This window comes from Talpa occidentalis, unplaced genomic scaffold (assembly GCF_014898055.3).
Source record: "Talpa occidentalis isolate TD23 unplaced genomic scaffold, MPIMG_talOcc4v2.1 talOcc4.8, whole genome shotgun sequence".
Taxonomy (NCBI): domain Eukaryota; kingdom Metazoa; phylum Chordata; class Mammalia; order Eulipotyphla; family Talpidae; genus Talpa; species Talpa occidentalis.
In genome coordinates, this window is record NW_023605194.1 from 22843200 (window position 1) to 22853591 (window position 10392).

General features: G+C 50.1%; 1 protein-coding gene across 3 annotated transcripts; it reads left to right on the forward strand.

Annotated features, from left to right (window-relative positions):
* Positions 1–362: 362 nt before the first annotated feature.
* On the forward strand, positions 363–9627 carry AVPI1 (arginine vasopressin induced 1). 3 transcript variants are annotated; one of them, XM_054689981.1, is made up of 4 exons: positions 363–518; positions 5768–6063; positions 7036–7200; positions 9201–9627. In XM_054689981.1, exons 2-3 carry the CDS (start codon positions 5777–5779, stop codon positions 7193–7195), a joined length of 447 nt encoding a protein of 148 aa, XP_054545956.1. In that variant the 5' UTR covers positions 363–518; positions 5768–5776; the 3' UTR covers positions 7196–7200; positions 9201–9627. The 3 variants fall into 3 exon arrangements, with proteins under 3 accessions (XP_054545956.1, XP_037351519.1, XP_037351520.1); XM_037495622.2 differs by lacking the exon at positions 9201–9627 and having other exon boundaries at positions 367–518; positions 7036–7638; XM_037495623.2 differs by lacking the exons at positions 363–518; positions 9201–9627 and adding an exon at positions 715–881 and having other exon boundaries at positions 7036–7638.
* The last annotated feature ends 765 nt before the right edge of the window (positions 9628–10392 follow it).

A 10392-nucleotide genomic window follows, 5' to 3' on the forward strand; every position in this document is an offset into this window, starting at 1 on the left:
CTGCAGGGCTCCCCTGGAGGCCCCACGCGCAGGGAGCCCGGCGCTGCGCTCGCGGGCCCGAGCCGGGGAGGGGGCACGCGTCACGTACGCCCCGCGAAGCCCGCCGCCGCACCCCTGGGCAGGAATGCGGCCCCGCCCGGCTCCAGCGCCGCCGAAACCGCGCTCCCCGGGGACTGACGTCACAGAAGGGGGCGCCTCCGGGCGCCGCGCGAGGGCGGCGGGGGGCGGGAGGAAGAGAGCGGGGCGGACACGCCCCTCCCCGCTTCTCGGCCGCTGATTGGACGCGGGGCACCTTCGCTCTCGGGTCTCGCGGCCGGCGGGGGCCAGGGGGCGGGGACGGGACACGCCCCTCGCCCCTCTGCGGCCGCTGATTGGCCCACGGAATCTCCGCGTTCGATTTTGGAGGCTCGCACCCGAGCGCTCTGCGCGTCTTGGCCGAGGATTGGCTGTTCCGGGCCGGGAGCGCTTTCTCCGGGGAGCCGTGGCGGGGACCGGGGTGGCCCACCTCGGGCAGCCAGGTACGTAGTCGGTGGCCCGGCTCGCGTGCGTGGGGTCGGACGAGCGGGCTGTCAGATCCGGGGTGCTGCCGGGACCCAAGCCGCCAAGGGCCCGTCGTTCTGCGAAGCTGCTGCGTCTGAGCCCGGGGGTCCGGGGCCGACTCGGGTTGGGGGTGTCGCCGTGTGACCTCGGCTAGGATGCCCTCCTGCCGAGCTCCTGTCCTGCCCGTGAACAATGCCCGGTCCTGGTGAGCACCTTCGCGGCAGGAAGCCCAGAGCTGCGCCCGCCTATTTGAAAGGCCGTGGAAGCGGTTAGGGTGGGCGCATCTGAGCCTGCCCCATCCGGATTTGGATGAGGTCTTGTCGGTGCTGTCCTTCAGCGTGGTGAGTAATCAACTCCCCGCGGAGCTGTGGACGTGCCGAGGGAATCAAGGCTTGCTTGGGAGGCCTGACTTTAAATCCCTGCGCCTTCCAAAACCCGCAGCATATAGCAGGCTCCTAGAGGCTTCAAAGCCTTCTGGGTCCTTCCATCCCCTGAAGACCTCATCAGCCATCTGGCAGAAACAAAAATAACAATGGTTGAGAGGATAGGTGCTGGGATCAGACCACCCAGGTTCCTATACCAGCTTCATACCTACCAGTAACTTTGGGCAAGTTACTACTTAACCTTTCTGAGCTCAGCTTTCTCATCTGTAAAGTGGGTGTGTAATACTACCAGCTCACAGGGATATTGTGAGGCTTGAAGACATTATCCATCTGTGCCGTCTGCACTTGACACCCTCAAGCTCCTTCAGTGGCAGCTAGGATTTAACAGTTCACAGATTAATCCATCTCCCTTTGCCCTCTTCTCCCAAGGGTGAAGACCCCCTTAGAGGGCATTTCATGGTGGTGGTGAGGAAAATGACAATGATTCTATAGTCCCTTCATTCATTCATGATGTGACATCATGTACCAGGATGAATGCTTTCACACTTTATCTCCTGTTTCCCCCTAAGGGCTCATTCTTACCATTTAATGATATACAAACTGAGACAGGGGAAAAATGGCATTGCCAAGGTCACTCAATTTATCAGTGGCACAGCCAGAATTCAGAATTCAGAGTTCTTGAATTCTTGAGAAGTTATTCCTAGATCTAGTAGCAGTTTATTTCAGGTCATATCTCAGAATTGGTTTGGGTGAAGGACCCAGTTCCTTTCTCTACCTCTCAGGGCACAAGTTTAGAGGCCTACATATGTTTTCTCAGGCACCCTGGCCAAAGCTAGGCCCTGTGGAATGGGAGGGCCTATGTAGCCATTTGGACTGGGCCTCCCACTTGGAGAACCATAGATTTTGGCTGCTGTCCAATGGCATGTCTGTGCCAGGAAGCAGGCCAGGGCCACAAGTGTTGATTTGGGCCTTGGGCCAAAGCCTCCAGATCTTATTCTAAGGGCCCTTAGCCTCTGGTTACAGAGACTATTACTATCAGCAGGGTCTTCCCAGGAGGGTGAACTGAGTGAGGAAACCATTGCTGCCCAGTTCACACAAGTGTGTTCTGCCTCTCATGGTTACCTGCATCTCCTGGAGATCAAGTGAGAATAGCTGTCTGAATCGACTTCGGATGCTCAGTTGTGCACCGTTTTTATAACATTGCAAAATTCATGTGCATGGAGAGTCACTTTTAAGCTATATTTCTTCATTAGAGTTCTACAGTTCATTTATCGTCTGCTTAAAGCAAGTTGAACTTTGTCATTTTCAATATTTGGTATTTACTTTGGGGGTTCATTTTTAACCTAGTTTGTTATCAAACTGAAGTATTTTGCAATTACCCTTTATTTGCTCATAGACCCATGCTTTTCTTCTTTTATACCATCTCTCAAATGAAAGATCCATTTTTATTCTTTTAATAGCCTTAAGGTTCATTTTCTAGTTTTAGAAAATACCATTGTTCAAGTATATGCTGATTTCCTGGATTCAGATCTTGTCCAGGAAATTAGGGGAAAGTTGCTATTGAACTGTTGAACACATTGAATAAGACAGGGAAAGTTTCTTCTGATAATGAAAGCATTTTGATTGTGTTTTCCCTGTTTTCTATCTAATCCTATGTGAAATCCATGAATTTTTTTCCCTAGCTTTACTCCAATGAGTGTCAGGAGTGAGCGCCCTCAAAATCTAGAGGTATCAAGATATTCTCAGGTTCGTGGAGGGTTTGAATAAGACTGAAGGCTCAGACGGCTTTAGCTGACCTCTTGTTGGTGCATTCTAACTCACTGTGACTTTGTGGCTGGAAGCAGGGCTTTGCAGCTCTGGCAGAGGTGGGTGACACTTTCTGGGACATCAGGCTCCATCAAAATCATTCCATCCCTGAGGCAGCTACTGCTGCTAGATCCTGCTATTCTCTCCCGAGAGTGAAGTTGCCTGAGTCTGAAAAAGATAGCACCCCTTCTCCCGCCAGCCCCGGCTTGACCACAGCCAGCCTAAATCATTAGAGTGCTTTAGAGCAGTGAGCTCTTCTATCTGATCCGAACCATATAGCCCACACTGGCAAAAGTATCTGGCCTCCAGGGAAGTAAAGGAAAAGGGGAGCCACTGGTTGGGGAGACATGGCCAGACCTGTTCACACATGTTGCTCCTAGGCCCTGGAAAACAAGCAAATTCATCCCTGCTTCCATACAGACCTAGCCTTGTTATGGAATCATCCACGCTTAATATGGGCACACACGCTCAGAGACCGGGAGCACCCATTTGTTCTTACTGAAGTGAGAGGGAAACAGGCCTGTGAAGTGCCTGAGGCCTCTCAGCCAGTGAGTAGTAGACTGGCTAAACCCAGTTCTCTGACTCATAAGCCAGCACTCTGTGTACGGGGCTGGGCTGCAGGTCTACATTTCCTTGTGGAAGCTGGGGATCTTCCTCTTCAGGATGCCGCATGTTCAAGGCTAGGGCGGCCTGTCAGCCATTAAACAACTCTTATGCTAGCAAAAATATTAAAAGAAATTCCACAGTTCCACCCCTGCCTCACATGTGGGATAATTCATTGTTCTTCCCTTTCTCTTGACAGGTTTCCCCTTTTGTGAATTGGGTAGCAGTAGTGAAGGACACCTCTCAGAAGAGGTGTGAAGAGATGTGCTTTGAACTGCTTAGAAAGGCAGCTGGGTGGTTTCAAAGCACTGGCTGCATGTGGTCACTTGGACCAGGTTCTAGCCTATCTGAGCCTCTGGCACTTACCTGTGTTTCTGCTTCCCTTTGCCCCTCTGCCTGGAATTGTTTGGATGATTATGCAGTATCATGTTGATACAGAATAAACACCCCATAGTAGCTCTAATTTATGTGTCAGCCTGAAGGTGTTAAGCAGTTTTCTGGTCTCAGTCTATATCATCCAGCTCTGGAGGTTTAAGTACCAAACATTAGTGACCGGATTGCCATAGGAGTGCCTAAGGACAGGTAGATTACAACATTCCCATTTTCCAGATAAAAAGCACTATTTTTATGAAGTTGGTTTATCTGAAAGTCTTCTGCAGATTTTAGTTATTAAATCGTTTTTTTTTTTAAAATGGAGTTTTCATGATAGGTTTAGAAACTGGGACAGGGTGCGTGGAAATTATTGGAATAAGGGAAGTGGCTACGGGGATGTGGAGGGCAGGCCGGGGCAAAGGAAGGATAATCGTATTTGGAGAGTCTGCCCGGGATGAAGAGATGACTCAAATTCTCAAAAGTACAAAACAGGTTAAAGCAAGGGTTACTTCTGCTAGTGGCTTTAGGATAGGAAATTTTTATTTATAAAATTCCACACTGCATGTTTTACAGAGAGTATGTACTTTTTAAATTTAAATATATTTTAACTTTTATTTTGCCCCTTTTAAAGCCACTAGCTGGTTGACAGGTTATCTCTGCAACTAGTTGTGGCATGAGTTCTGGGTTAGCAACCAAGCCTTTCCCGCCACCCCCTGGGCTGTGAGGCTGTGGGGCCGGAGGGAACCCAGCAGAGCCTCAGCTGATCAGACCAGGATGCTTGGAGGAAAAGGCAGGTCCATCTCACATCCCTGGCCCAAATTCAAAAGTCAAGTAGGCCAAAAAGTAGCCATTTGCTCTTATTTGGTACCTGGTACCACATTTAATCCTTAATATAATCCTGCTCCATTTTACACTTAAGCATGTTCAGATTGAGAAACTTGCCCAGTGTCACAGCTAGGAAGGTGGTAGAGCTGGGATTCAAACCCAATTGTGCATAATGTCAAAGTCTATTTTCCCAAAGCTTTTTCAGGCTGTACTGGAGACTAGGGTAAGGGAAGCAATAAGCCTCTCATGCCTATGTTATTCAAAGTGAACTATCTGAAGTCAAAGGAGAAATTTTTCATTTCCTGAAGATGATGGGGGGCACTGACAGTTTTATTGCACTTATAAATCTCAGCCTCTGCCCATGACAGTTTATTCTAACCCCATAGCCTTTTCTTCTCCACCTTCCTCCCTCACTTCTCTCTGGTGCTTTGGACTGGTTAGATCTGATTGGTGCTATTTCATACTGTGTTTGCAAATTATATGGACTTGGTTCATCCCAGCCTTGAAAATAGGTGGGATGACTCATCTATTTTAGATGGAAAAACAGAACACAGAGCGCTGTTCTCAATACTGCGTCTTCACTCAGTCCTCAGAGCAGTCCTATGAAGTAGGTATTCGTACCAGATGACAAGTTTATACAGGAAATAGCTGGAATATGGAGGGGCACCCAGCCAGTAAGTGGTGATGGCAGCCACAGCTGGGATCCCAACCTGGGTAGCCCACATATATAACCCCTCTCTTACTTCTGCACACAGAGCTTGGGCCTTACCTATGGAGACATCTGGATTGTTGCCTGGTTTCCTCACGTTGCCACATTTCACCCATGTTACTCTCACAGTGGCACCTGACACTTGTTAAATGCATAACCTAACATAAGGCCATTAGGTTGGGGTGTCCTGGGTGCGCAGGGACTGTAGAGACAACAGCCCCAGGTCCTGCTGCCAGCTGTGCATGCCCACATGACTTTGTGACAGTGGGAAAGTCATTTAACCTCTTTGAGTGGAATGTCTTCATCTGTAAAGTGAGGCTAAACCCTTCTTACCTCACAGGCTCTTAATACACGTGTTGAACACTTAAACACTTCATATTATTATTTCCTCAAGGTGCCCAGGGAAATTATTGATTTTAAGTCAAGACTTTACTCTCCTTTAGGCTCTTGGAGAATAGAAGCACCAGAACCCCCAAATTTGGGAAGGGCTTGTAGCTTGCTGATGTCTCCCCATGCTTTCCTTCCTCAGAGCACCAAGATGGGCACCCCAGCCTCTGTAGTGAGTGAGCCACCTCCTTGGCAGGCCCCAACTGAGGCCCGGGGCCGCAAAAAGGCCTCAGCCAACATCTTCCAGGACGCTGAACTGCTGCAGATCCAGGGCCTATTTCAGCGCAGTGGAGACCAGCTGGCTGAGGAACGTGCACAGATCATCTGGGAGTGTGCCGGGGACCACCGGGTAGCAGAGGCCTTGAGGAAGCTGCGCAGGAAAAGGCCCCCAAGACAGAAGCCTCTGGGCCACTCTGTCCACCACTGCAGCCGACTCAAGTAGGTTCCTGGATCTGGAGGGCTGAGGGAAAGACAGCACTAATAATGCCCAGTCAGTCCTCCAGTCTTGGCTATGTGGCCTGAGGTACTGGGCTAGCCTCACTGTAAAGCACCTACCATTGGGGCTGCGGTGTGGCCCAAACAGTGCCTACCATGGGGGGCACTTAAGACTTCTGTTACTACTGGAGTCATGGGATCCTGGGAACTCCCATGGGGAGGGGTGCCCAGGTCTATCAGTGTACCTCGTTTTTCAATGATTCTCAGCTAGGCGGGAGTGAGTATTGTTTGAAAGAAAAACATTGCATATACCTGCTGTAGAACAGATGACACTCAAAGGTAAGCCTAGTTAAATTCCTAGTTAAGAAATTACAGAGAAGACAGGAAAATCCTATAGTGGCATCAAGGGCTAAAAATTGCTGAGAAACTATAAACTTACCCTAGTAATCCATACTTTGCTTAGATCTCTGTCAGTTCTGGAACAGCATCCCCAAGAGATGGAGCTGAACCACACAGCCAAAACCATCACTGTGGGTGCCTTCCCCTAGCCGCCCTCTCTGGGCCTACAGTTTGATCATTAGACCTGAATAGGCCTTCTGAGATCATCAGGCCCAGGGGTAGCAAATCAGCTTTATGGCTTGTGCTAACTCCAATTAATGATCACTATGTGAACACCTTGCTAAAGATACTTGGTTCCTCCAGTCTGGTATCATGACTGATTAATAATGTTTGCCATGAGTATAAGAAGAGGAAGTTGGAGCAGTGTTGAGTGTTACACACCCTGATCTAGTCCAGTTCTTACAGAACTCTGAAAGCTTTGCCCAGTTATGTCGCTCTCAGAAGGCAGAGACAAGACCAGAACTCTGGCTCACTTTGCCCTGAACAGTTTTAATAGCACACCATGACCAAAGTCTTTTTATTCCTGTTCCCATCCTTCCTGCTGATGTTGGCCTATCACACATTTGTTCCCTGCAGAACCCCAGAACCCTGTACTCCACTGGCTGAACCACAGGGCAGTGCCACGGAGATGGCTTCCAGTGACCAGTATCTGAACTCTAGAAGGGCAAGTGCCAGGATCCGCCAGAACTGGAGGAAGCCAGGCCCCACAAGCTACCTCCATCAGATCAGACACTGATTCAGGCAAGTGGCTGAGAATGGCAGTATCTTCCCCAGGAATTATAGGAATTTTTGCCAAAGGGCCTGGGGAGGTAAAGAAGAGATGGAGGCATAAATCAATGACCGCTGCTACTGGCTTGCAATGAACAGGACTGGAGGCTTCCACGGAGCAGCATATTATGTGGAACCCATTCCTCACCAGAATAGGAAACGGCCACTGTTCCTGCTCAGCCTTTCCCAATCTAACACTATAGCTGGGCTGCATGATATTCCCCTGGAGTCAAGTGTCAAGCACTCAGCCTGAGCACGCACCACTCCTCATAGAGCCCTCCCACTACTGTCACCCAGTGGTCCAGCAGCCTGTTCCCCACCCCTTCCCCTCAGGCCGGCACAAGGAAACTATGGTTTAAGTGGCAAAATAAAAATATTTGCATCAAGAACTGTGTCTGTCACAGAAAGGGCAGATCCTGAAATAGATACCCAAGAGGGTGTGGGAGGGGGGTGAGTGATAGGGTAGCTCACTGCAAGGAAGGGTGTTCCCAGAGAGGAAAAATAAGTCTGGCCTCCATGCTTTCGCGCCCCATCCTCTAGAGCCCTGTGCATTGGCTTTTTCAAAAAAGCTATCAGATTGGGATATGAAATGGAAGCTTCCCTGTAGGCAGTCCTGATGCCAGGAGAGGGCTCTTGGCCCCTGGCCACCTCTAAAGGGAGAAGACCTGCACAGTGGGCAGTGGGTCCCTGGGTTAGATGAATCTGCAGCAAAGTAGTGGTTGCCAGCTCCTCAGCTGCTTCTTTATCCCTCTGGGCCACCCACACTGAAGTGGTCAGCATGTGACCATCCTGGAGCTTTCCTCTGTTATCTGAGCTTTCTGATAACCTGAAGATCGTTGACATTCAGCTGCCCTCCCCACCCTAGGTCTCATTATACATGGCTCAAATCGAGTTGTGGTCCACGATGCTCCAAGGGGCAGAGATGCACACAGAGCAGGGCTGCCCTCTCGTGGCCAAGAAAGTAAGTCAGTCCACATTCTTATCCCAAACCCTTGGAGCTAGAAATTTTGGAACTCAGAATTATTTTGGCTTTGAGGAGGTAGTCAGTACAAATACAATATAATCCTAAGTAGGGGAATATTTCGTAACAGATGAGTATTTCTGCAACAAATATTCAAATTGGGATACATGATGATTACAAACAGTTTCATATCAGTGTAGGTTCAGGTCAGGTTTTAGAAAATATTTTTGATTTTCAGAGCCTGGGCACTTTGGAAATGAGAACCTGTATCTCCCTCTGCTAGAGGGAAATAGCCTCTGGAACCCTATGGAAACACAAGGTTCTCTGTCCTTGAAATTGCATTCTACCTTGTGTTCCTCCCACCAAAGAAAACTAGACAACAGAGGTCAGAACTGGACTGGTTATTCATACATTTGCATTGATTAAAATACAATTTCTACAGTGCATTAGAACAATACCAAGGCAGCAGCACTTTCTGAGCCCCGCCTCTTCTCCCTGACATAGGGGACAGGGCCTATGGCTGGCAGAGGGCCAGGCCAGGCCAAGTGTCACCCAGAAGCCTGCCCTGGGACTCTGGACCCCTGGTTCTCTCCACATTCAAGGCAACCTGAGCACAGGCTTCAAGGAGAATGGAGAAGGTTCAGGGAAGGATGCCCCGCACTTTCACCTGCCAGGCCTGGGACCAGGTCCCTCTAACATGGGATCCAATTTCCTCCCCATCACAGAGCTGGTCTGGATGAGGACAATGTGCAGATCAGCTTGGCTCAGGGAAGCCACCAGGTCCCTTAGGGCCCCCTGACACTCAGGTGGGGAGCTTTATCAACACATTGGTGTAAAGCTGTCTATGGAGAGCTAAACATACCCGTGGTGCCCTCTGGCCTCTGGGAGCCCTGTTGCTCCTACAGTCTAGGGCTAGGCCGGCTCACAAACCCGGTCCCCCAGGCCAGAGTCCCAGCTGGCTGAATGGGATTGTCAGGGCAGGGCAGATAAGGAGCTGTGCCTTTGTCCACAGAGCATGTGCAACCAGCTCCCAGAGGCTTCCTGGCAGCAGGTGGAAGCCCAGGACAAAGTGGCTGGAAGAGAAGGGGACCAACCTGGCGCAGCTGACAAGAAGGCTGCGCATCTCTACTCTACTCTTGGATGGCAAGAGCTGGGCAAGCAGAGGGCACACAGCCATGGTCCTCACTCCCTTTCTTTGGTTGTTTCTCAAACCTTCAAGATAGTCTCTTTCCAAGACTGATTGACCAGTCGCAGGGTGCCAGAACAAAGTGTCCAACTGCTCCTCATCCTCAAAGAGCATCTTCTCTACTCCCTCCTGAGGCCATATTTTGCTTTGGTGTAGCAGGGGCTCGGACACCTGGCAAGGGGGACAGCTGAAGGAAGAGAGCCAGGGGAGCAGGAAGATGCACACTGAGCTGGGGAGGCAGTGGGGGACAGTCTGAAGGTCTCGCTCCTGTGGGCCCTGCCTTTCTCAACAAGCCTTGCAAAAGTGGCCTGGACCAAGAAGTCAGGGAGCAAAAGGAAGCCGCCAGTTAGGAAGCAGAATATAAGTCCTGTTACTTCCACCAAGTTGCAGTGGTAGGATATAAACAAGTCCAAGGATCTAAGATAATGTCCACCCTAGAGCCCTTGGTAAGACCCACTTTAGAACCCAGAATTGATCCCCTAAGTCAAGAGTGGAGGAAAGGATCTCTAAAACAACAGGAACAAATGAGAGGGCTGGGAGAGCTTATCACTTTTGTCTAGGACCACAGAAGCAAGGCTGGGATACACTGATCCTTGGAACAACTGTACTCCCAGCATACACTTAGGCCACAGAATCACTTTTGCAAGCTGGGGCCTCAATTTCCTCCCTCCTGCCTTTGCATGAGTGGACAGGCAAGCGACAGCCCTGGACTAGGGAGGCTGGTTCCCTAAGAGGACAGAGAGCAGAGCCAATCCAATTACATGCAGAACTGCCGGGAGGTCTAGAGTATCCCCACCATGAGAACTGTGTTTGGAGGCTTTCACTATTGCACTGATGGAAGACGGGGAAGAGACCTGGTAAAAACCCAAAGGAAAGGTGTGGCTTTTTCTGTCCCAGGACTTCATGTCACCAGTTGTCCTCTGAGTCACTCAGCTGCATTGGTCCATGGGAGTGAAGGACAGCGAGGCACCTGAATATCTGGGTCCATGCGAATATAAGTCTGGGTTAGAGGTTTCTG